Raw genomic sequence first — 27,819 nt, forward strand, 5'->3', positions numbered from 1 at the left:
GTGTAATTATTATGTTTCTGTTTCAGTGCGCAGTGGAATAAACACAGTGGAATAATCGCAGGATGCTAACGCATTAATCTCAGAGGAGTTTGGTGTTGAAGAAGGACGGACCCCGTCTCTGTCACGTCTCTGCCACAGCGCTAATTGCAGCGAGCGGCCATGTCGAACATAAACAGTGCGCTCTGCATTGAGAGCGGCGCTAACACAGACGTGTCTCTGTTACAAAAAGACGCCCTTCAGGAAGCCGGATTAAACCAGCTGTTGGATTACAACGCAGAAATCGAACGTTACCGCTCTTTTGCAAATTTTTACAAAACCAACGGCGCGTTTCCACAGAGCACCAAAATTGCCCGCATCACCACGCCCATCTTTCCAAGTGCGCGGATCGGCGTTTCGCCGTGGAACTGTGACAATGCTGTGCTCTGGGGACGCAAATCAGCGCCGATCCACCCTAACAGAACCAGGAGCGAGTCGTCTCAGCGGCCTGGGAAACCCGAGACTCTGCAGATGGCAAATGGTAACTTCTTGTCCACATTATCACCGGAGCACTGTAGACCGTTAGCAGCGGACTGTGTCAACAAGCTGAAGTGTGGTGGCACTGCTGAAGCGGAGATAATGAACCCAGCGTTCTCCGCCCTCCCTACTCTGGGGGGCATCTCTTTACCCCCTGGGGTCATCGTCATGACGGCGCTGCACTCTCCCGCCTCCGCATCTACCGTCACAGACAGCGCGTTTCAGATCGCCAACCTGGCAGACTGCCAGCAGCATAACAATAATCACAGTAATCACATTTCCTCTCCTGCATCCGGAGGAAACACCGCCAAGAAAAAGAGGAAGCGCTGTGGAGTATGCGCCCCCTGCAGGCGGCTCATTAACTGTGGCGTCTGTAGCAGCTGCCGAAACCGCAAGACCGGACACCAGATCTGCAAATTCCGCAAATGTGAGGAGCTGAAGAAGAAACCGGGCTCGTCACTCGAGGTGAGACCAACCCCTCCAAAATTTAGTTGTTTGTTTTTATTATTATTGTTTTTAAAAGTGTCTGTTTTTTAAAATAAAAATACTTTAAAGAATCTTGCATTAAAAGTAAGATTTTGTCTGTGATGTCTGGTGCAGTGAAGAGTTGGAACTGTTGCATTTTCTGTGAATTGTACATTTTTGTGTAGTGTAGAAGTGCTGCAGCGTGAATCCATATTTTGTCGTATTGTTTGCTTGATGTTTTAAAGTTTATGATCTGCCTTTTTAAGGATCAAACACCTTAATATAAATAATTATATTAAAAATAATGGTAAGAAAACTTAAAGGTTCTGGTCACTTATACTGAACATTTAACCGTTATATTTTCCTTGTGCCCTTCTCTGTATCTCTGGTGTAGTTTGGAGTTGAGCTTTAATAGTAACAAAAACATATATTTTTTAAAAATAAATTAAATCACTGATGTTAGAAATTATGTGTTCTCTGTTAATTGTCCCCCAACTTTTCTGACAAAAGCAGGTACATCGCTACATCGTCATTATTTCACAGTGCATTTTTCGAGAATAGAAAGATGGAAACTACTTTAATACATTTCCCCAAAACAGTCACAGAATTGTGGAGAAAAACGAAACGTTCACATCGTTCCGACACTGAAATGTAGTTGAGCAGCGAGAACAAGAGAACAAGCGTTAGCACTGCATAGGCTAGCTAGCGATACGCCAAGGGGCTGTAGTGAACCAGGACAAAGCTAGAGAAATAATACATCACAGGTAGCTGTGTAGTGTTACACAGAGGGTTAAAGGTAGACTGCCTTTCAGATTTTTCAAGTGTAGGTCATAAGAAGAATTTTCCTGATGCCCAGTTATTTTTGTTTAGTGACCAAAAGCTACTGAATTCAAATCACAGACTTCCAATTTTATTAGGTTTTTTAAAATAGAACAATTAATGAATTTAGGTCCACGTGGCCCAAAATTCTTTGCTATTTTTTCCTGCTTCGCCATGACCCAATTCAAGATACTACGTCATGCATCACGTGGTGGGCTTTCCCCATTTGCACAAGGCATTGTGGGATACAAATTTGAAACAGGAGAGAAAAATGGAAGACGTGAGTGTGCGAATGAAACATGAAAGACCAACTACAGTAATGGAAAGTGAAAGGAAAAGACGTTATGTTGTGAAGGAAAGGAAACACAGGACCAAACTAATAAATATCAGTGCTCAGCAGAGACAGTGGGATGATCTGAGAGTGACCAGGCTCAAGTTCGCCTCAAAAATATACATATTTTTAATTGCAGCATGTTATCCACTAATTAAAATATTTATGATCTGGAGAAACATACTAACCAGCATTTCACGTGTAGGATTCATTGGCTCAGTCATATTTTCTGTCATAATTTTAGTATTGAAGTTGCAATGCGAACGTTGTTGTGATCAGCTGTTCGTCTAGCGGCAAAATAGTAACTGGGTCAGGGCGCTGTCAAAGGTAAACTTATGCATGTACACATGCACTTCCTCCTTTTGCTTGACTGCACAAACTGGGCGATCTCACGCACATTATTTGCGATGGAATCCCTTCAAATTAGATATGTTCCCAGTCACAGAATGGCCTGATATTTTTATCCCCCGCTGGCCAAAAGGCCTGAAGGGGGATTATGTCATAGCAGGGCCGCATTAACCCTTGCCAAGGCCCTGGGCAGACCCCCCCGAGGCCCCACCCCCGCCTGTTGTCAACTGCGCTCAGCAAATTCACCCCCTCAGACGTGCCTGTCTAACTAGACACAGAAACTTAAATAATGACAGCAGCACAATTAGAAATACTATTGAACAATAAAACTTTATATCCATCATCACCTATTTAATCGAGAAAAAGCAATGGTGAAATAGGCAACTGCATGGTCAAAAAATCCATCAGACATCACGGTTAACAAGTCTGGTTCACTAAAGTTTAGCCTCAAGAAGCCTTTGAATGAGTGAGTCAATGAACAACATGTCAAGAACATAACCGAGGCCTACAACAGTTTCTTTAGTATTCAGAACAAGAACATTCATTTTGTATATAACCGTTCGTTTGCATTTTGGAATCCAGGCGACTTTTAACTTGTGAAAACAAAGAGCGATGACAAAGAAAGAAAAATATCTTGCTTCTCAGAAATAAATCTCAAAATGTTAGGCTATGTGAAACATTTCATCTTTGTAATGTCCCAAACAGCAGCGGCACACAGCTTTGCGCATTCAGTTTGACAGCCATGGGTCAACTTACAAGGGCACTTTCCTACTTTTCTGGAAAGCGAAGTCATTAATTAAATCATTGAACTCAAGCTGGCGTAGCGTGTGAAGACATGGTGGACAGTGATCATACTGACAATGACGGGTGATTTATGCGATGGGACAAGGTGGGCTTCCTTACGGGTGGCGAAATGCATCAAAAATGTTATCAATATGATCAAAACTAATGAAAATATCGTTTCATATTTTCCGATCTCGCTACCTCCGAGGCCCCCTAGTGGCCGAGGCCCTGGGCAGCTGCCCATGAAGCCCATTAGGATAACGCGTCCTTGTGTCATAGCGATGTCCATCTGTCCGTCCATCCCGGGAAGGGTGCTCACCTTCTGAAATCAACTCCTCTCACAAGTTTTGGAGGCATTTCTCAAAGCTTGGCAAAAGGCCTTGTTATACAGTATGACAGTAATGCACAGATAGCGATTTAATGTTGTTTGTGAAAATTTTACCAGAGTTTTGACCCTTGATTAAATAACTTGTACTTTGACAATTTCATGAGGGTGTACGTTCTTCTGAAATCAACTCCTCTCACAATTTGTGGAGGAATTTCACCAAACTTGACAGGATTTTTTTGTTATTGTTGGTAATACGCAGATTGTTATTTTGTTCAATTCAGTCGCATTTTACCAGAGTTATGGCGTAGTTGGCAGCAGGGGATATTGTGCTCTCAGAGCACTCTTGTGTGAGATATTAGAGAAATAAGCATACATCATTATGACCAAGTTTCAGAGAGAACTGAATTTTATCGATTTTATTAAATTGAAAGGCCGTCCTGCTTTAATGTGACTAGCGATAACAGGAATAGAACTGATACTACTGCAATTATAATCAGAGTCGTACTGTTAGATCAGTCATACGAGTTTTTGTTTTTAATTCTTCAGTCACACCTCCTACATCATCTTCACCATCTGAATAATCATGAACAATCAACAATGTGTTCAATGTCTATTGTTAAAAGTGCTATAAAAATAAACTTGACTTGAATAATCTTACTGCATAACATTGCCATAAACTGAATACTGTAATATTAATAAAGTGAGGATGAGGAGCAGCAGTAGGAGATTTCAGTCATACACTACTGAACCTTAATCGCGTTTCGGAGACACATTTATCACTTCTCACTATTTCCCTCAGTAACCTTTTCCTTCCAGTTATGTATCTAAAGCCCTTGAAACCCCCCCAATACCCCCCACCCCCCTGACTTTCCCAATACCCCTTCACCCCCTCTTCACCCCGACACCCCCTTGAGCCTGGACGTCCCCACGGCTTCTCCTTTCTCCCTACACACCTCGTCTAATTGGCAGTAATTAGGGGTGTGTGTGTGTGATCGTAACTTTGGCTCAGACGCAGTAATTGCTGCCAGTCAGGCTGAGACTGGAATTCAGCTGAAGCAAAAAAAGCTGAGCATCTTGGCTGGTGTCCAGGCCGGAGCTGGGAAGCGGCGTTCGCTCTCTGCACTCGGCCATTTTAACCAATTACACATGCCGCCTCATGATGATCGATATCCCACGGTGCACTGCTGCAGCACAAATGCAGGTGAGATAGTGAGATTTAGCCACACACACACACACACACACACACAGAGAGAGAGAGATATTCAGTTCTCACATCGCAATAATAATTAACATTTTATCTCCAAATTAACAAATCATTAATCGGCTCAAAGGAGTGAAAAATATTTTAACTGAACACAAAAAATATAATATAATATAATAAAAAATAAAAACACTTCACTTCTTAAATGGTCTATAAAATAATCACTTTATTTATAATTTATTGTCTGTTTTTATCCCCCGCCCAAATGAAGTTTGGCGGGGGATATAGAAACGGGTTCCGTCCGTCCGTCTGGTCATGTTTTCGTTTCCGGGCCATATCTTTAAAACTACTGAAGATATCTTCATGAAACTTTGTATACATATCAAGCAACATGTGAACTGGTGCCTTTTGCTATTTTGGATTTTTGAAAAAAAAATTTTTTTCAAATTTTTACATAAAAAATAGATCCTGACTTAGTTTCTAAGATCACTGTTCGTTTCCGGAGCATATATCCAAAACTATTCATGATACGGATTTGAAACTTGGTATACATGTTAACAAGGTGATGTAGATGTGCCTTTTCATACTAAGACATTTGAGAAATTTAAATTTTTCATGTTTCCATGGAAACAATTTCAGACTTAGTCTCTCAGGTTAGTCTTAGGGGCAGGTTTTGTTTCCAGAGCAGAACTTGAAAACTATGAGTGGTTTGGTCTTGAAAGTTGGTATATGTGTTGATTCAGTAATGTATTTGTGCCTTTTGATACTAAGAAATGTGAGAAATTTAAATTTTTAGCTCCCCTAGACCAAAGGTCCGGTGGGTTTATGCCATGGGCTGCTGAGGTCAGTGTAAAGAGGTCGGGTTGGTTTCCTGCAGCACAACTTGATAAATGTGACAAATAATACATTGAAACTTGGTATATAGTTGGTATATAGGGTGGGGGATATAGATGACTCTGTCTTCTTGTTATTTTTAAGTCTCTTGCTCTCTACGTTTTATCGAGCTCGGAACATGTTTAGTCGTTTATCTATTCTGTAGACCAGCATTTCTCAACCTTTTTTCAGTCATGGCACCCTTCAGAAGTATGCAAATTCTCAAGGCACCCCCATATAAAACATATGCAGTCACGCTGACCATACGCTGACCCTGGCAGTGACGTTGTGACATGGGAAAGGGAGCCGTGAGACAAATTTTGATGATGCATGAGGCGGCGATGATCTGCATTAGTGTAACTATAATTTTTTGGAATTTTAATTCATTTCATTTATTTCAACGTTAGAATATATAATTTTTTGACGGCACCCCAGGGTGCTGCGGCACCCCGGTTGAGAAAGGCTGCTGTAGACATTTACACATACAGCATTCCTGCTTTTATGACAGTGAGGGGGCATGGCTAAACATATCCAGATGTTAGATTGGTCCAGAACATTGTAGAATAAATTACACTCATCATTTCAGCAAACAACTCAGGTCTGTTGAGGAACGGATTCAGAGCGTCCTGACGTGATAAAGTCGACCTTTCTCTTTAATTTCACTTTCTCAAGCTTCATGCTGGCAGGTGACAAGCACTACCACTGTGGGCATGGCCTGTCCAACAGTTATTACAGTTCTGATGAGAAACAGCTAGATTTCACTTCTGAAGCTAACTACATCAACACAAATTAAATAGCACACTAATCAACGTGAAAACCAACCATGTGATTAACGTGATACATGCCTAGCTTTGTACTCAGATTAGATTAGTAAAACAAGCTAACTGTACTTGCTTCTTATTCAGATTAGATTAGCAAGCTAACTGTGCTAGCTTTGTATTCCAGTTAGGTTAGCAAAGCGAACTAATTGTACTAGGTTCGTACTCAGATCAGATTAGATGAGTTTAGATTAGATTAGTGAGCATGGTGTTTGTTGGAGATGTGTCTCTGCAGCTCAGTGCTTTAATCCTGGACTTTATGACACATTCTGTTTTGTCGCTGTAGCATTTTGTGGTTTTACTTCGTCAGTGTGAAACCGAGCTCACTGCTCATCTTCATAACCATCACCTCCACACTGTTTCTCACCACCGCACTCACAAGGGCATGTTTATTACAGTGTTTATTACATTTAATCAAACTCTGTCACATTAATCAAAGAGGAAGTAAAATTAGAAATGAGAAAGCTGAAGTACACCTGAGCACTCGCACTCTTTATTACTAATGATTGGGGGAAAGATATTTAAATAAAAAATATATAAAGAGAGAGAGAGAGACAGACAGACAGGTGACAGACAGACAAAAGAGTTTAAGAGCACTGCAGGGACAGAGACAGACAGGGAATGAGACAAGTAGTGAGAAACAGACAGAGAGAGAGATAGAGAGATGAGGGACACAGGTCAGTCCTCCATGGTTCTGCATTAGTGCTGTAAATTAAAGTGGGTATTAGAGTAAATCAGTTCTGTGATTTCAGGCTGTGAGTAAATTTCTGATATGCATGTCACTTGGCTGTTTTTGGAGAAATTAATTTCCTTCTGAAAGAAAAAAAACCCCCCCTCAAATTATGCAGCCAAGTCTGAGTGATGAGCATAGACTCACTCTGCCCTTCAGGCGGAATTAGCAAACGGCTAATGGTTACAGGGTAGCGTTAGCGTTAGCATTCTTCTTAAAAAAGAAAGAAAGAAAGAACGAAGGGGTGGGCAGCCATGGCCTGAAGGTTAGTGAAGCAGCCTTGGGCCCAAAGGGTTGCTGGTTCAATTCCTGGGATGAGCAAGAAAAATGTGAAGAGAGTTGAGTGAATGAACAGCACTTTCCCCTCCCTCTGGGTCATGCCTGAAGTGCCCTTGAGCAAGACACCTAACCCCCAACTGTTCCCTGGGTGCTGTAGCATCGTTGCCCACTGCTCTGTGTGTGTTCACTGCTTCAGATGGGTTAAATGCAGAGGAGGAATTTCACCGTGCATGTGACAAATAGTCTTCTTTTTCTTAGTTATGCTCCATGGTCACAGTATTGAGAGGAGGTGAGATGAGAAGGAAATCCCATAATTCACTGCACAAAATAAAATTATTTTATATCAGACATTTCATCAGTAACATTTTATATTTGACAAACTGTTAGCGTTTGAAGCAAACATCTGTCATTAGCATGTCGGCTAATACGAAATACTCAGCCACTTGAACAGCCAGTGAGCTAATTTACAACAAGGGCTGCCATTTCACAGGAATATAAATATATTTAGTCACTGCCTAAAATCAGAGCTCCTGATGAGTTTATGAGCAAAATATTTGCAAGAACACAAAATCCCCCTGAATAGAATAATAATATTACAGCACCATCAATGAACCATCAAATTGTGTCGTGTCGTGTTTTTCACCTCAATAAATCGCTGCATTGTCTTGTGACAGTGAGACCAATAATGAGAGATGCATTGCAGTTACGATACATATTTATTCCTTTCTTTGACACCGCATGCCCTGCGCCAGAAACAACACCAGCACATTTATTATGGTGTGACTCTGCTGGGTGCCTGGGGGACAGCAGTGAACCAGCGCTTTCACTTTACACCACTACTGTAGAGTCACCATCCAATATTACACTCAATACATCAAACAGGTCTGATTACATCTCTCACATCCACACACAGCGCCATTAGAACTAATCCCCACGCACCTGTTCCTGATTGGAGCTCGATCACAGTGTAGACATTTATATAAGGACTCTCAGTAACACACAGACTTTGTGAAAGCCTTGTATTTTGTGTCACTTCTCTGGTTTTGACCCTGTTTGTGTTTTTGGACTGTGAGTATTGTATCCCTCTGATATCCTGTCTGTGTCTCACTCTGCCTCTGTCTCTGTTTTGGATCTGTTTGTTTGCGTGTTTTCAATAAAACTCTTCCTGCACTTACATCCGGTGGTGAGACACGGATGTTGTACATAGGTACGGTCACAAAGCCATCAAAAATCAGGTCGATGTTTTACCATATTCTCCTAAGTATGGAGCTCCACTGTTAACTTAATTTTAACAGCTGGCTGATATTCTGTAAATATAGCTCGCTATTTAGCATTACAGCAGCAGCCATTAGAATATGTTAGCCAAATATAAATAATTAGCTTGTTAATACAGTGGTGCTTGAAAGTTTGTGAACCCTTTAGAATTTTCTATATTTCTGCATAAATATGACCTAAAACATCATCAGATTTTCACACAAATCCTAAAAGTAGACAAAGAGAAGTCAGTTAAACAAATGAGACAAAAATATTATACTCGGTCATTTACAACCCCGATTCCAAAAAAGTTGGGACAAAGTACAAATTGTAAATAAAAACGGAATGCAATGATGTGGAAGTTTCAAAATTCCATATTTTATTCAGAATAGAACATAGATGACATATCAAATCTTTAAACTGAGAAAATGTATCATTTAAAGAGAAAAATTAGGTGATTTTAAATTTCATGACAACACATCTCAAAAAAGTTGGGACAAGGCCATGTTTCCCACTGTGAGACATCCCCTTTTCTCTTTACAACAGTCTGTAAATGTCTGGGGACTGAGGAGACAAGTTGCTCAAGTTTAGGGATAGGAATGTTAACCCATTCTTGTCTAATGTAAGATTCTAGTTGCTCAACTGTCTTAGGTCTTTTTTGTCGTATCTTCCGTTTTATGATGCGCCAAATGTTTTCTATGGGTGAAAGATCTGGACTGCAGGCTGGCCAGTTCAGTACCCGGACCCTTCTTCTACGCAGCCATGATGCTGTAATTGATGCAGTATGTGGTTTGGCATTGTCATGTTGGAAAATGCAAGGTCTTCCCTGAAAGAGACGTCGTCTGGATGGGAGCATATGTTGCTCTAGAACCTGGATATACCTTTCAGCATTGATAGTGTCTTTCCAGATGTGTAAGCTGCCCATGCCACACGCACTAATGCAACCCCATGCAATCAGAGATGCAGGCTTCTGAACTGAGCGCTGATAACAACTTGGGTCGTCCTTCTCCTCTTTAGTCCGAATGACACGGCGTCCCTGATTTCCATAAAGAACTTCACATTTTGATTCGTCTGACCACAGAACAGTTTTCCACTTTGCCACAGTCCATTTTAAATGAGCCTTGGCCCAGAGAAGACGTCTGCACTTCTGGATCATGTTTAGATACGGCTTCTTCTTTGAACTACAGAGTTTTAGCTGGCAACGGCGGATGGCACGGTGAATTGTGTTCACAGATAATGTTCTCTGGAAATTTTCCTGAGCCCATTTTGTGATTTCCAATATAGAAGCATGCCTGTATGTGATGCAGTGCTGTCTAAGGGCCCGAAGATCACGGGCACCCAGTATGGTTTTCCGGCCTTGACCCTTACGCACAGAGATTCTTCCAGATTCTCTGAATCTTTTGATGATATTATGCACTGTAGATGATGATATGTTCAAACTCTTTGCAATTTTACACTGTCGAACTCCTTTCTGATATTGCTCCACTATTTGTCGGCGCAGAATTAGGGGGATTGGTGATCCTCTTCCCATCTTTACTTCTGAGCGCCGCTGCCACTCCAAGATGCTCTTTTTATACCCAGTCATGTTAATGACCTATTGCCAATTGACCTAATGAGTTGCAATTTGGTCGTCCAGCTGTTCCTTTTTTGTACCTTTAACTTTTCCAGCCTCTTATTGCCCCTGTCCCAACTTTTTTGAGATGTGTTGCTGTCATGAAATTTCAAATGAGCCAATATTTGGCATGAAATTTCAAAATGTCTCACTTTCGACATTTGATATGTTGTCTATGTTCTATTGTGAATACAATATCAGATTTTGAGATTTGTAAATTATTGCATTCTGTTTTTATTTACAATTTGTACTTTGTCCCAACTTTTTTGGAATCGGGGTTGTATTTATTGAGGAAAATGATCCAATATTACATATCAGTGAGTGGCAAAAGTATGTGAACCTTTGCTTTCAGTATCTGGTATGACCCCCTTGTGCAGTAATAACTGCAACTAAACGTTTGCGGTAACTGTTGATCAGTCCTGCACACCGGCTTGGAGGAATTTTAGCCCGTTCCTCCATACAGAACAGCTTCAACTCTGGGATGTTGGTGGGTTTCCTCACATGAACTGCTCACTTCAGGTCCTTCCACAACATTTTGATTGGATTAAGGTCAGGACTTTGACTTGGCTATTCCAAAACATTAACTTTATTCTTTTTTAACCATTCTTTGGTAGAACAACTTGTGTGCTTAGGGTCGTTGTCTTGCTGCATGACCCACCTTCTCTTGAGATTCAGTTCATGGACAAATGTCCTGACATTTTCCTTTAGAATTCGCTGGTATAATTCAGAATTCATTGTTCCATCAATGATGGCAAGCTGTCCTGGCCCAGATGCAGCAAAACAGGCCCAAACCATGATACTACCACCACCATGTTTCACAGATGGGATAAGGTTCTTATGCTGGAATGCAGTGTTTTCCTTTCTCCAAACATAATGCTTCTCATTTAAACCAAAAAGTTCTATTTTGGTCTCATCCATCCACAAAACATTTTTCCAATAGCCTTCTGGCTTGTCCATGTGATCTTTAGCAAACTGCAGACGAGCATCAATGTTCTTTTTGGAGAGCAGTGGCTTTCTCCTTGCAACCCTGCCATGCACACCATTGTTGTTCAGTGTTCTCCTGATGGTGGACTCATGAACATTAACATTAGCCAATGTGAGAGAGGCCTTCAGTTGCTTAGAAGTTACCCTGGGGTCCTTTGTGACCTCGCCGACTATTGCACGCCTTGCTTTTAGATTAGATGAGATAAAACTTTATTGATCCCTTTGGGAGGGTTCCCTCAGGGAAATTAAGATTCCAGCAGCATCATTACAGATAAACAGAGAAAATAAATAGAGAAAAACTTCTAGATAAATTAAATTAAATTAAGTATTTACATATACAAATATAAAAAGAATAAGATATGGGGAAGAGAGGAAAGGGGGAGAGAGAGGAGGGGAAAAAAGGGAAAAGGCGGGGGCAGCAGGAGAGATATTGCACTTTATATTGCACATTACATTGCACATTGTCCGGTATTGCTTATTGTTAGGCTAGGCCACTGCTCCTTCCCGTCCTCTGTCCTCCTGTTACTCCTCCTCCCCCGCAGAGAGGAGTTGTACAGTCTGATGGTGTGAGGGACAAAGGAGTTTTTGAGTCTGTTTGTCCTGCACTTGGGAAGGAGCATTCTGTCACTGAACAGGCTCCTCTGGTTGCTGATGATGGTGTGCAGAGGGTGACTGGCATCGTCCATGATGTTCAATAGTTTGTCCATAGACCTCTTCTCTGCCACCGTCACCAGGGAGTCCAGCTTCATGCCGACCACAGAGCCGGCCCGCCTGATCAGTTTGTCCAGCCTGGATGTGTCCTTCTTGGATGTGCTGCCCCCCCAGCACACCACGGTGTAAAACAGGACACTGGCGACCACAAACTGATAGAACATCCACAGGAGTTTCCTGCAGATGTTAAAGGACCGCAGCCTCCTAAGGAAGTATAGCCTGCTCTGTATTTAATATTTTGGAGTGATCTTTGTTGGTCGACCACTCCTGGGGAGGGTAACAATGGTCTTGAATTTCCTCCATTTGTACACAATCTGTCTGACTGTGGATTGGTGGAGTCCAAACTCTTTAGAGATGGTTTTGTAACCTTTTCCAGCCTGATGGGCATCAACAACGCTTTTTCTGAGGTCCTTAGAAATCTCCTTTGTTTGTGCCATGATACATTTCCACAAATGTGTTGTGAAGATCAGACTTTGATAGATCCCTGTTCTTTAAATAAAACAGGGTGCCCACTCACACCTGATTGTCATCCCATTGATTGAAAACACCTGACTCTAATTTCACCTTCAAATTAACTGCTAATCCTAGAGGTTCACATACTTTTGCCACTCACAGATATGTAACATTTGATCATTTTCCTCAATAAATAAATGACCAAGTATAATATTTTTGTCTCATTTGTTTAACTGGGTTCTCTTTATCTACTTTTAGGACTTGTGTGAAAATCTGATGATGTTTTAGGTCATATTTATGCAGAAATATAGAAAATTCTAAAGGGTTCACAAACTTTCAAGCACCACTGTACGTATTATATTTAACTAGCTGGCTACTTTTAAGAAAAGGAGCTTGATTTTAATATTTAGCCAATGTGTCGTATACAAACATAATATTAAATAAATAAGTAGTTATTTCACTGATAAATGTGATATACTGATAGCAAGCTAATGTTTAAATAAGTTGTTATCCTGCTGATAAACAGAAATTTATCAATTTCTACTGGTACCTAATGGGTTCTAATGCAGTTCTGATGGCCTGTAATGGTAGTTTAATGGAATGTGTGGTTCATAATGCTTCCTGATGGTTTATGAAACCTGTTACAGATTTACTGATGGATTGTTTTAGGGCTACAGAAGAATTTTGATTATTTTGTTTAATATTTGATTTTTTTTTTTACTGTTGTTTTATTGATCTGCTGCTGCTGAGTTCTGGACTCTGATTGGTCAGAAGGTGTTGATTAATTCTCTCGAACAGCAGCTCTGACAATAGTGCAGGTTTATATTAATGCTCTCATTCTGATACATTATGGTTTCTATAGTAACAGATCATTCACAGGGGCATGTCCAACAGATGCTCCACTGATAATAAACAGATTAAAAATCATCGATATGGTGGCGTTTTCTTCAAGTGAGGAGAAATGTGTGTGAAACATCTCTGTAAGGAGTCTCCAGTGTGAGCACTGTGTAACAGTTAGAGGTGAAGCTGGAACTGTAAGGTTTCTGACGTCTTCAGGACAGACGAGTTTACACCTCTTTACAGTTTCTCAGGAACACGATGGACCAAGCTGTGTTTTTTTTCTTTTTTTTAATAATGTAAGTGAGAACAGGAACTAACTGGTTTCACTGATGTTCTACAACATTAACTGTAACTATAAATGTATTTTTTCTTTAATAATCTAAACAAATTTATTTATTTTATATTTTTGTTTATTAATTAATAAATATTTTATTTATTAAATTACTTATTTAGAAAGAACAACTTTATTCATCACACACTTGTGAAATTTCCTCTCTGCATTTAACCCATCTGAAGCAGTGAACACACACATGCACAATGAGCACACACACACACACCCAGAGCAGCCATGCTAACAGCGCCCGGGGAGCAGTTGGGAGTTCGGTGCCTCGCTCAAGGTCGTCCCATATTAACCTAACCGCATGTCTTTGGACTGTGGGGGAAACTGGAGCACCTGGAGGAAACCTGGGCAGACACACATAAACTCCACACAGAAAGGCCATCGCCCGTTCGAACCCAGAACCTTCTTGCTGTGAGGCGACTGTGCTAACCACTACACCACCCGTTGGAACACTTCTGATTTTTCCATAACAGCGAGACACTGAGTGTTTAATTGCTTACGCTTCATTTTAGTGTAATAAATTAATGAATCATTAAATAATTGAGCGAGAATAAACAGTAAGATATGATAAGTTCATCAACATCGTGGTTAATTATGGTTTAATTAAAATAAAGTTGAAATCTGTTTATCAATAAAATAATGTTTGTCCACTGTGACTAAAAAACGTAATTATATAAGAAATGAGAGCGAAACGTACAGCATCTCCAGGAAACAGAAAATCCCTACGTGTGTGTGTGTGTGTCAGGGTGAAGAATCAGCCTGTTTTGCCAAGGGTCTGATTTGCATTCGCCTCCCACACACAGCACCTCACGCACTCATAAACACTCTCACACACACACACACACACACACACACTTAAACAGCCGACATTGCCGTCTCACAGTGTGATGATAGCTGCCCAGCTTCTTAACACAGCTTACAGTTTTATCACTATAGTGTTGTCGTGGCAACAGACATCATTGTTAAAAAAAGACCCTTGAGAAATCAAATCGAACAGCAGTGTGTTCCACATCGGTTCTGTATGTAACATTTATTATTAATGACTCATTAACTGGCGGCACGGTGGTGTAGTGGTTAGCGCTGTCGCCTCACAGCAAGAAGGTCCTGGGTTCGAGCCCCGTGGCCGGCGAGGGCCTTTCTGTGCGGAGTTTGCATGTTCTCCCCGTGTCCGCGTGGGTTTCCTCCAGGTGCTCCGGTTTCCCCCACAGTCCAAAGACATGCAGGTTAGGTTAACTGGTGACTCTAAATTGAGCGTAGGTGTGAATGTGAGTGTGAATGGTTGTCTGTGTCTATGTGTCAGCCCTGTGATGACCTGGCGACTTGTCCAGGGTGTACCCCGCCTTTCGCCCGTAGTCAGCTGGGATAGGCTCCAGCTTGCCTGCGACCCTGTAGAAGGATAAAGCGGCTAGAGATAATGAGATGAGATGAGACTCATTAACTGCTTCAGCATATGAGGAGAACAAGAGCGGTCCGAGAACCAAATCCTGAGGAACTCTGGCTGGAAGATTACAAGTGATTTCTTTTATGATATTTTGTACAATAGAGCTTTGAGCTTTGTGTAGCAGTTTTAAGACAAATGAAATTAAACAATAACAGCAAAACATTAACAAACCAAACCTGCGACACAAATTTTGCAAAACCGCAACAGCAAAACCAGAATCACTAATGCAACTGCTGCATGTACGTTGCTCGTACAGTTAGCTTGCTAGCAAAAATTCTTCACAGTGAGCTTTGAGAAGATTTTTGTCTCTCCACTAGAATGTTTTGCTTATGTTTCTCCATCACCAAAACTGTATCTGCAGTGTTCCAGCTAGTTTATGTTCCCAGAGTGCCAGGCCCTGCCCTCCGGAACACACTCTACCCTCAAATACCAGCGCCACGCCCAAATTTATAGAAGATAAGATAAAATAAGATAGCCTTTTATTATCCCACAAGGGGAAATTTACATTGTTACAGCAGCAGAATATATAAAGAGAAAAATATAAGGCAGTCAAGGAGTAGTGCAAAGTACTAAGTCTACAAAAAAAAGGATATATATATATATATATATATATATATATATATATATATATATATATATATATATAAAATAAATAAACTACAAATTTAGAGATAATAAATTAAAAGGTTTGCAGATATACAGTTAACATAAGTGTATTACAAAGGTGGTATTGCACGTGTAAGTATTGCACAGGTATTATTACCAGTATTACCCAGGTAGTATTGCACAAGTAAGTAGGTATATTGCACAAGAGCCGTTTTAACCATGTGTAGCGAGCAGTTCGCTGTAAAGTACTGATGCTGATAGTCAGTGCACACAGGATACATTCAGAGGGGTTTCTGTGGATGTAGAAGTGATGTGGACAGTATTGTTGATTATTGTGAGGAGCGTCTGGTGCTGTGCTTGGTGAGCTGCCGGTTGTACAGTCTCACAGCAGTAGGGAGGAAGGAGCTGCTGTATCTCTCCTTAACACACCGCAGATGGAGGAGCCGGTCACTGAAGGAGCTGCCCAGTGCTGCTGCTGTCTCCTGCAGTGGATGGGAGGTGTTCGCCATTAAGGATAATAACTTGACCAACGTCCTCCTCTCCCCCACTACATCCAGTGAGTCCAGTGCACAGCCCAGGACAGATCCTGCCTTCCTAAGCAGCTTGTTAAGTTTTTTCCTCTCTGCTGGTGTGATACTGCTTCCCCAACAGACAACTCCATAGAATATGGCTGATGCCACCATAGAGTCATAAAAAGAGTTCAGAAGTGGACCCTGAACTCCAAAGGCCCTGAGCCTCCTCAGCAAGTGGAGTCTACTCTGGCCTTTCTTGTACAGGGCGTGTGTGTGATCAGTCCAGTCCAGTTTATTCTTCAGATGAACACCCAGGTACTTATAGCTCCTAACGATCTCAATGTCCTTTCCCTGAATGTTCACTGGGGTAGATGAAGAGAACCTTGTCCTGCGGAAATCCACCACCAGTTCCTTGGTTTCACTTGTATTCATCTGGAGGGAGTTCCGTTGGCACCAGTCCACAAAGTTCCTTGTCAGTTCTCTGTACTCACCATCACCGCCATCTAACGCCCACAATAGCAGAGTCATCAGAGAACTTCTGTAGTTGTATTGTATCTAAAGTCCGCAGTGTAAAGTTTGAACAGAAATGGGGCCAGGACTGTCCCCTGTGGAGCCCCTGTGCTGCAAAGAATGGTGTCTGACACACAGTTCTTCAGTCTCACATACTGTGGTCTGTTTGTGAGATAGTCCATAGTCCATGAGGTAAGATGATGGTCCACCCCTGTGCTCTCCATCTTACTCCTCAGAAGAGTCAGCTGGATGGTGTTGAAGGTACTGGATAGATCAAAGAACATGATTCTAACAGTGCTTCCTGCCTTTTCAAGATGAGAGAGAGATCTATGAAGCAGGTAGGTGACTGCATCTTCCACCCCGATGCCTGGCTGGTAGGCAAGCACTGAGCTGGAGGTATGATGGTTGAGGGGTGCTGAGAGGGTGAGAAGGAGGTCTGTGAGCTGGGGGACTATGACCAGGAAGAGACAGTAGCAGTAACAGTGGGCTGATCTGGGGTGAGGGCCGGTGCCTGATCAAATCTGTTAAAGAAGTTGTTCAGGTCATTTGCCCATTGCAACTCACCTCCAAGCTGCCTATTGGACTCCTTAAGCCCTGAGATGGTTTTAAGGCCCCTCCAGACTCTATTCACATAGCTACGTGAGTATTACTTTTATTATTAGTTAACACTAATAATAAAAGTAAAACTGATAATGTTAATTGATCATTAACCCCTTCAATGCCCTTGGACGAGTCACGTACATCATGAAATATTTTACCGCTGTCCCTTATGATGTATGCTACTCATCATAAACACGTCCTTTTATGTACCTTACATGGCACAGTACTTTTACTTCACAGGGGCATATTACCGTGAGTTGGTCTAGTGGTTAGCATGTCTGCCTCTTGATCAGGAGCTCGCAAGTTCTATTCACAGTCCTGTCATACCAAAGACCATCATAAAAATGTTACATCGATCCTTGGTGTACATTGCGTTTTCAAGTACTAGCAGTTTATGGACATGTTCTCATTGACAAGACCTGTTGTCTTGTTGTTTTTGATTACTAAAGTTATTTTTACTCTACAAGTGTTATTTGTGATTTTTCTATAGAAATATTAAAAATATAAAGTTCTGAACAAGTTAGAGAAAGATTATCAAAATATCCCAATTTTGACCTACCGTATATGCCTGGCACATTACAATTAATTATGGGTGGCAGCCAAGGGGTTAATATGAGTCTGGGATATTAATGTTCGATTAGATCTCATCTAACATGTTAACGTTAATGACTAGATTCTTTATAGATCTATATCTAGAGTCTCGATCTATTGCTCCGAACTTTTGATTGAATTTGTTTCATCCTCAGCTTCTGAATCTATTGATGTTCTAACAAACAGAGCTGCTCGGTTCTGTGAGCCACTTACTGCTTTTACCGATTCTTTTCTCTTTCACGTGTTTGTAGGCATCGCTGCTTTTCACACGTACCTCACTGCACTCACTCATTATTGTAATAAGACAAAATGGATGACAGAGCATGTCTCTGACCCCACCCTAATAGTGTGCTGTGATTGGTCAACATGTGTTACCTTCATTGCAAGTGAGCAACACATTAAGGTGCACTTTCTTTCTGTGGTGGAACAAATGTCCTGGGCTCTTGGAAAGTTCTGGAAGACTATGAAAAAGGTGCATATTAATATAGTTATTAATAATTAATAAAGCTGCATATTAATAATTTTTCATAGTCTTCTAGAACTTTCCAAGTGCCCGGGACATTTGTTCCACCACAGAAAGAAAGTGCACCTTAATGTGTTGCTCACTTGCAATGAAGGTAACACATGTTGACCAATCACAGCACACTATTAGGGTGGGGTCAGAGACATGCTCTGTCATCCATTTTGTCTTATTACAATAATGAGTGAGTGCAGTGAGGTACGTGTGAAAAGCAGCGATGCCTACAAACACGTGAAAGAGAAAAGAATCGGTAAAAGCAGTAAGTGGCTCACAGAACCGAGCAGCTCTGTTTGTTAGAACATCAATAGATTCAGAAGCTGAGGATGAAACAAATTCAATCAAAAGTTCGGAGCAATAGATCGAGACTCTAGATATAGATCTATAGAGAATCTAGTCATGAGATCTAATCTAACATTAATATCCCAGACTAATATTAATGATCAATTAACACTATCAGTATTACTTTTATTATTAGTGTTAACTAATGTTAGACCGTCGTGTTAATGAGTGAGAGATGAATTTAAGTGCTGAAAGAGTTTATTGAAAAACACCCTGGTGAACAGATCCAAAACGTCCCTTCAGTGCTGCTCACTCAGAGCACAAACACACATGGATGTGAATGACAGTTTGAGACACTCCAAGTGCAAACGCATGTGGATGTGACCAGGGTATTATTGAGAAATTGAGAGAAGTATGTCTGATGGCCGAGTGAAGAACTGCTAGGGGGGTCCGGGAGCATACTTCCCTGGGAAAACTTGAAATATTGGAGGAAATGTGGGGCCCTCTGGTGCAGTCTTGGCATGAAAAAGCAGTTGAGAGAAACTCATAAAATAAAGTGTTTTAGGGAGTGAATTTCTGAAAAAGGAATCCGTCAACTCAAATCATTTCAAGAAAATTCTTTATTTTATGCCATTTTATTGCACATGTAGCCTTTGTGCCTAATTCTGCAATGCTCAATCCTGATTAGCATGATGTGGTAAAGTGGTAATGGCTATCCCAACCAAACAAGCTAACCTTTACATATTGAGCGTGTGGAAACATTACACAGGGTTCTCCAGAACATCTTAAGTAGCTTGCTAAAAAAAAAAGTAGTATAGTTGGCTTATGCTAATGCTAATGTGTGAATGCTAGGGTGGTCTGGGGGCATGCTCTCCCAGAAAATTTTGAAATTTACATGCCTTCTGGTGCATTCTCAGCTCATAAATCACTACCATTTCCCTGTAAAATAATTGCAAAATATGTATGAAATTTCCCTCCAGATGTGTGTGTGCTTGGCTTTCTCAGTGACCCTCTGTAGTATGCTGCCTGGCTCTGTAACATATGCTATGGCATGGTAACATGGTCCAGCTCAGCCAGTCAGAGTGCAAGAATCGATCAACAAATATGGTGTTGCTTCTGGTCATATTAAACCCGAATCAAAGACAATTTTGTGGTGAAATAATTGGGTTTGCATTAAATTATGGGCAGTGGAAACGACATAAATCACTTGAACATTGAATGGCAAGTATTTATTTTTTCTGGGCTTGAGTAGCCGGTGCAGACCATCTGTGTAGCCGGAGAAAACCGCCAGTTGCCGGCGCTTCTCAACATCTCTGATTAGAGATTTCACACACGCTTCAGATGAGATTGCATGAAAAGTTCTGCAGCTTCCTCAAATGAGAAGTCCTCAATGGCTATCTTGGCATAGCTGAGATGAACAAGGTGGTCCAATGTACAGATGCTAAGTTGGTTGCGGAGGCCGACCTTTATACTGTTGCTACAGCTGAACCTGGCTGTAGTATGAAACAAGGACTATGGTTGGTTACCTTGCCACATGCTGGCCAGTGGGAGCATGCTATCAGTTCTGAGCAGCAAATCACATCCCACTTCGGAAATAAGGGAGAGCAAACACTGTACTGGAGAAACACACACATGGGATGCAGATTTATTGTGTTGTTTGGGGTCCCCACTCATCCACTGGTGTTTCATCATAATTTTCTCTGATAGGAATTTTGAAGCCCATCATTGCAGAAAATTACCTGTCGACTTCTAGTATTGGCCGTTGAAAAGACAGGTCGACAGGTCTTTAGATAACATGGAGGATGACATTATTAAGCGTTGCTGACTTTATTTTACAAAAGTAATCTCTCTCATAGTTGTCCAGTGCAGCTCACTTTGTATGAGAGATTCATTGTCTATAGTGATGCCCGCAATAATCATTGATGCCCCACCCTGTTGGAAAGCTCGCTAGAACACTGATCTGTGCCTATGCTGTGAGTTTACCATCCTCCTATTGGTTGATTTTAGGTGAGCGTCGTAGCAGCAGCGCTTGCACTGAGAATGTAATCAGAATTTCCTCACGCTGACCCTGACTTCATCCACAGCTATCATTAGTTGCCATGACACCAAATTCAAAATGCGATTACATAATGTGATGCTTTCAAAGCCCTCAGAACTCAGATCATGAGCTTTTATGATGTCATACGCAAACCATGAAACGTATAGTTCCACAGGATGGAAACAGAAAGGATCAGAGATTCAGGAAAGAAAAGAAGAAGTAAAAAGTACCACAGTAACACAGAAATACTGAAGAGATTCTTTGAAGTGTTCTGGTTTGTTAGACTTTGAGGATATAAAGTGAGTTATTTTCATTGGAAGTGGATATGGTGTATGAAAAGGCAAGTGAAGTGATGAGTGAGCTCAGCATTGTGTACTATCGTGAGTGTACAGATTAGAGCAAGAGGATACTCAGCCCTGAGCTGCTCAGGCTGGAAGAGAGGAATAAACACGTCATCCATGTGAGCTGCTCCAGCTGATCCTGAAGACACGATGGACTCCAGAAAGGTGCTGATGTAAAACAAGTCTGCTCAGAAACACTTTGAGCCCAGACGTGATCTACAGAAGCTTTCAACAGAGAATGAAAGGGGTCTGAGCACATGCCCCTGAGGATCTGCTGGACAATTACAGCATAATAAAAAAGTCCCTGCTTTTAACTAACAGCTCTTCCTTTGTGTCACAATTCCCATGGCAACAAGCGCCATGTGTTCAAGATTGTTTTTGTTTATGTTTTGGTCCTGGCTCCTCCCCCTGTTTGCTCGTGTTCTGACTGCATCCCGGTGTTTTGTATTAGTTCTTGATTACATTGCTCCTTTATATTTTATTTATTTATTTTTATTTATCCTTTATTTAACCAGGGGAGTCATATTGAGACTATCGTCTCTTTTTCAAATGGTCCCTGGCCAAGAAAGGCAACACTTTAAAATTTAAGTAAAAAATAGAGAAACCTCATCTACAAAAAGACTAATAGACCAACATCAAACAAAGCCAAACACACATAAACAGCAACAAACACCAATTCATACAAACATAAGAACACAAAAGCAGCAACAAACAGAGCACACCATATTACACAAAAACATAGAAACACCACACAAATCACACCACATTACACAGCAACATAACAAAACACAACACAACACCTAACAGAACAAAAATTAAATACAGCGAAGAACAAAATATAACGCAAGAATATAACATACAACAACCGAGATATCATACAACAAACAGCATAAGAAGCCACAAACAAAAAACAAGAGATCAGAACAGTAAACTACATACAATCACACTTATAGCTGAAGGCCTCTGAAACATACAATTTAAACTCATTAAGTGAGATAAAAGTGCTTAGCTTCAACTGTTTCTGCAGAGCATTCCAGGTTGAAGGAGCATTGTAACGGAAGGCAGTTTTACCAAATTCAGGTCATACAGGAGGTGTAGTAAAAAGAATGCTATTGCTAGACCTCAGATTGTACCTGTTGTTTTCTATTAGAGAGGACCGATAAATAAGAGGGCAACAATCCTATTCCTGCCTTATAAATGAAAATAAGCCAGTGATGCTGTCTATGAACTGAGAGTGGAGGCCAACCTGACAAACTGTATAAACTACAGTGGTGTGTAGAATACTCAGCCTTAATGGCAAAGCACAAGGCAGAATGATAAACAGAGTCCAGTGAGCGTAATACAGACTTTGCTGTATGCATATAAAGAATGTCTCCATAATCCGCAACAGACAAAAAGGTAGCAGCCACAAGTTCCTTCCTTACTTTTAAATTAAAACAAGCCTAATTTCTATAATAAAAACTTAACCCTTAACTTCTTTACCAAGTTCTCTACATGGAGTTTAAATGAGAGCTTTTCATCCAGTAAAAAACCCAGGTATTTATAATATGCTACTTTTTCAATTTCCTGACCATGTAGAGTGACAATTTGAGGTAAACCCTGCATGTTACTAGAGTGAGTAAACAGCATATATTTAGTTTTTTTTAGAATTAAGCACCAGCTTTAATTTCAATAGATTATTTTGTAAAATTGTGAAAGCATCCTGCATTTTCTTTAGTGCCTCATATGGAGATCTGGCAGTACTGTATATGATTGTATCGTCTGCATATAAGTGTACAGCTGCATCTACATTTATACAAATATAATTTATGCAGATTGTGAACAACAGAGGCCCTAATATGGAGCCTTGAGGGACTCCAACTATTAGTTCTGCCTCCCCTGACATAATGCCTTCACATGTGACACACTGATATCTGCTAGACAGATCGTTTTTAAACCACTCAATAGCATTAACAGACATCCCACATTTAAACAGACAATGTTACAAAATTGTGTGGTCAACCGTATCAAAAGCTTTTGAAAGATCAACAAATAATGCTGCACATGACTCTTTATAATCAATAGCACTGACAATATCATCAACTACCTTTGTCGCTGCTGTAATGGTACTATACCCTTTCCTAAAGCCTGATTGAAATGGAGTAAGAATTTTATTTACTGTTAAAAAATCCTTTAACTGATCACTAACTAATGACTCAAAAATTTTAGCTAATACTGAAAGTTTTGAGATAGGACGATAATTGTCCATAATAGTTGGATCCCCATTTTTAAAAAAAAATGACGTTACATGTGCTGTCTTCCAAGATTGGGGTATGATGTTCTGTTCCAAAGATAGATTGAAAATATGAGTTAATGGTTCAGCAATAATACTTGCCACAAGTTTCAAAATGGAAGGGTCAAGCCCATCAGGTCCAGCTGACTTTTTACAATTTATGTTTCGCAACGCAAACTTCTCCCTTGAAATTGGTTCAAAAGTAAAGAGGTCCAAGCCACAAACATTGGGGTGAGATAACCCTGGAGATGAAGGATGTTCTAGCTCCTGCTTAAAAAGGAGACCGGCAGTGGCAAAGTGGTTATTAAAGGAATCAACTAATATATCTTTTTTTATCTGTAATTTGCACATTATTAACATTTACAAGTTTTGGAAGAGCTGAAGAAGTAGAGTTTGTTTTCAATGAATTTATAATTTTACAGAATTTAGCTGGGTTTTGTAAATTTCTCGTTGTTTCCTCAAGGTAGAACTGTGACTTAGCTTTACGTATTTGTGTGGTGCATTTATTTCTTAAATATCTAAAGTTGACCCAATCATTTTCCTGCCCAGATTTCCTTGCCCAGGCCAAATCCCGTTCATGCAAGAGAGTGGATACAGCATCAGAAAACCAGGGATTGTCTCTCCCCTTTACTTTGAACTTCCTCAAGGGTGCATGTTTATTTAAAATACCCATGAATGAATCCTTAAAATATGACCATGCCAATTCAACATCAGGAATTAAGCAGACCTTTTTCCAATCAAAATGAAAGATGTCATGAATAAAAGCTTGCTGATCGAATGTTTTGAAATGCCTTTTCTCTACAATTCGAGGCTCTGTCTTTTTAAGTTTGCAATTTCTAATCATATCAACAACACAGTGATCACTTATGTCATTAGAAAAAATACCTATTTGTGTGCACTTATCCGGATTGTTAATTAGGATCAAATCTATTAATGTGGACTTGTTTACATCCTTTGCATTTGGACAGGTGGGAGCGTTTATAACCTGAGTTAAATTAACAGAATCACAATAATCTTTAAGATCCTTTGACACATCTGTCAACCAATTCCAGTTCAAATCTCCAAGGAGGATTATTTCTTTCTCATGCACAATATCTGTAAGTGTAGTTGAGAGTGTGAATAAGGCTTCCTTATTAGCTGAAGGGGGTCTATAACAACAGGCAACAATTAAACTGGTATTTCCTAACTTTAAATCAATAGCCAGCATTTCAAAGCACTTAGGGACCGTCATGGACTTTATCAAAATGTCATTAAATCTACAGTTTACATGTATAATGACACCCCCTCCTTTGCGCTTCCTATCTGCATGAAATATATTGAAACCATCAACGGCAATATTGTTATCTGAGACAGTCTTCTTCAACCACGTCTCTGATATGGCAATAATATCTGCCTTCGTAGACACCGCCCATATTCTGATAAAATCGATTTTAGACACCAAACTACGGACATTCAAATGAACAACTTTCAACCCAGGTCAGCTTGAAAACCCCGAAGGAAGATATAAACATTCAGGGTCAGGGCCTGGGTTTGATTGAACATTTCCAGCCATAAGTAGCATCAATAGTATGAGACGATGTTGCCACACATGTTTCGGTAATTCATTTTCAGACAAAAAACGTTTCACAGAGTCAAAAAATTTCACATTAAAATGACAAAATTTTTCTCTAACTAGAAACAAATAAACAAGAGAGAGGTCAACTTTGAGTCCCTGTAGAGGCCGTTTGCAAAACTCCTGGATGGAAGTATGTGTATGTGATGTGCATTTTGACGGCGTGTGTGTAATGCCAAGCAAAGTCTTTCGTGCATTAGGTGAGTTATCGTCCGTATGGCAGGTTTTTAGTTCTTAGAGACAAAGTAACCATATTACCTGTAAGGCACCCATGGCAGGTAGGCTAAGCAAAACTGTTGGAAAAATGTCCACGGTAAGTCCAAACGAGCAACGCTATAATCGGCTGAATACTTTGTCCATAAGCCTATACGACAAAATGGGAATTGTATTGGGACAAAAGGGAATGGGAAATGGGGAAAAGGAGGTTTTGACTTGCGTTTATGAAGGCCTACTTCAAGGCTGAGGCTGACGGGTAGCACTCCCAAGCAGCCCAGCAAACATGAAATAGATCCACCAGAGCTGGTTGTTGATTGAGTAAAGTTAGAATTTCCAAGTTTTCTCATAAATGAACAGATATCAAGGCTGCAATCATTCAACCTTCAGCTTGTTAGTATAAAAAGGAGCTTGAAGACAGAGACGAGATAAGGTAACCCAGACTATGTACGTGCTGCCATCTTGGATTGGAATAATATATAATGCTGCGTCTCGATGCAATACTTCAGTTAGTGCACTTCCAGGTAGTACACTGTGCACACTATGGACTGTTACATAGCCAGATCATCCCCAGGATACCAAACGCCTACCAAGATGCTACAAAAACAAAAGGGATACAAAGCTTACCTACCTATCAAAGTATCAAAGTCTAGGGATTTTTAAACTAATAGTTAGCTTGGACCTGGCTGTAACTTTCCCTGTGGTGTCTGTTTTAAACATGGACCTGTATCAAGATCAGTAATGTGTGTCGTGATGTTTGCCACTAAAGTTGGGAAGGCCACAGGAGAGCAGCTTACCACAGGCGCAGACAAATGTGCTCTGGGACAGCCCAATCCTCACACTGGGACAGCCCAATCCTCACTCTGGGACAGCCCAATCCTCACACTGGGACAGCCCGATCCTCACTCTGGGACAGCCCAATCCTCACACTGGGACAGCCTGATCCTCACTCTGGGACAGCCCAATCCTCACACTGGGACAGCCCAATCCTCACTCTGGGACAGCCCAATCCTCACACTGGGACAGCCTGATCCTCACTCTGGGACAGCCCGATCCTCACACTGGGACAGCCCAATCCTCACTCTGGGACAGCCCAATCCTCACACTGGGACAGCCTGATCCTCACTCTGGGACAACCCAATCCTCGCTCTGGGACAGCCTGATCCTCGCTCTGGGACAGCCCAATCCTTGCTCTGGGACAGCCCGATCCTTGCACTGGGACAGCCCGATCCTCGCTCTGGGACAGCCCAATCCTCGCTCTGGGACAGCCCAATCCTCGCTCTGGGACAGCCCGATCCTCGCACTGGGACAGCCTGATCCTCGCTCTGGGACAGCCTGATCCTCGCACTGGGACAGCCCAATCCTCGCACTGGGACAGCCCGATCCTCGCTCTGGGACAGCCCGATCCTCGCTCTGGGACAGCCCGATCCTCACACTGGGACAGCCCGATCCTCGCTCTGGGACAGCCCGATCCTCGCTCTGGGACAGCCCGATCCTCGCTCTGGGACAGCCCAATCCTCGCACTGGGACAGCCCGATCCTCGCTCTGGGACAGCCCAATCCTCGCACTGGGACAGCCCGATCCTCGCTCTGGGACAGCCTGATCCTCGCTCTGGGACAGCCCGATCCTCGCTCTGGGACAGCCCAATCCTCGCTCTGGGACAGCCCGATCCTCGCTCTGGGACAGCCCAATCCTCGCTCTGGGACAGCCCGATCCTCGCTCTGGGACAGCCCAATCCTCGCTCTGGGACAGCCTGATCCTCGCTCCAATGAGCGGCCAGCCAAAGCTCCAGTGGTTCTCACAGTTCAAGTTTTATTTGTGTAGATGACGATAATCCAAAACGAAAAGGTTCAAGACAAACCAAAGTCCTCTGGGGCTACTTCTGGACACACACAGTCAACTAGGGAAAACTCACATCAAAGAGAATGCTGCCCAGCATGATTACCTGTCTCCTTTTTGAAGGGGCGTGTCACACACGCCCACTAATCAGCTGACAATCCCACAGCCTTCCCAATCATCAGTATGTGCGTCTTTCCCTGATCGACATGCTTCCTAACAGTGCTTACTTCTTTAGTGCATGAATTTCAACAGTGTAGTGTTGTCTCAAATTTAACACAGCACAGTGTGCACTTACCGCCAGCAACGAGGGCAGCATTTGACTGTGATTGTCACCTGCTAAAAAATGTCTGCCAGCTTTTATTTTGCTCACATCTTAAAAATGAATGTTTTAATTTTCCTCACTTGTGTATATCGATATTCACGCTACGTAGCCAAGATGGCTACCACTGAGGGTGAGAAGTGTGCAGCGTTGCACATTTAACATTCTGAACATTTTGAGAAAGTTTGAAATGTTAAAATACATCAAGGGTTCTTTCTTTCTTTTTCTCTTGAAGTTAATTAGACAAAAATCGCAGCTTGTTCCATCTGAGAAACTGTACAGAAGTGTAAACTTCTCTGACCTGAAGATGTCAGAAACCTTACAGTTCCAGCTTCACCTCTGACTGTTGCACAGCGCTCACACTGGAGACTCCTTACAGAGATGTTACACAAACAGGAAACGTCACCATTTCAGTGATTCCACATGCTTTTAATCTGTTTATTA

At 41.4% G+C, this 27,819-nt stretch overlaps 1 protein-coding gene across 1 annotated transcript; it reads left to right on the top strand.

Annotated features, from left to right (window-relative positions):
* Positions 1-159: 159 nt before the first annotated feature.
* On the top strand, positions 160-26,974 carry cxxc4 (CXXC finger 4). The gene is made up of 2 exons (XM_060925041.1): positions 160-978; positions 26,420-26,974. Exons 1-2 carry the CDS (start codon positions 160-162, stop codon positions 26,972-26,974), a joined length of 1,374 nt encoding a protein of 457 aa, XP_060781024.1.
* The last annotated feature ends 845 nt before the right edge of the window (positions 26,975-27,819 follow it).

This window comes from Neoarius graeffei, chromosome 7 (genome assembly GCF_027579695.1).
Source record: "Neoarius graeffei isolate fNeoGra1 chromosome 7, fNeoGra1.pri, whole genome shotgun sequence".
Classification (NCBI taxonomy): domain Eukaryota; kingdom Metazoa; phylum Chordata; class Actinopteri; order Siluriformes; family Ariidae; genus Neoarius; species Neoarius graeffei.

Coding starts and splice junctions, on each gene's coding strand:
- cxxc4 (XM_060925041.1), top strand. CDS start 160: ATGTCGAACATAAACAGTGCGCTCTGCATTGAGAGCGGCGCTAACACA. Junction 979..26,419: donor AACCGGGCTCGTCACTCGAG/GTGAGACCAACC, acceptor GCTCTGGGACAG/CCCGATCCTTGCACTGGGAC.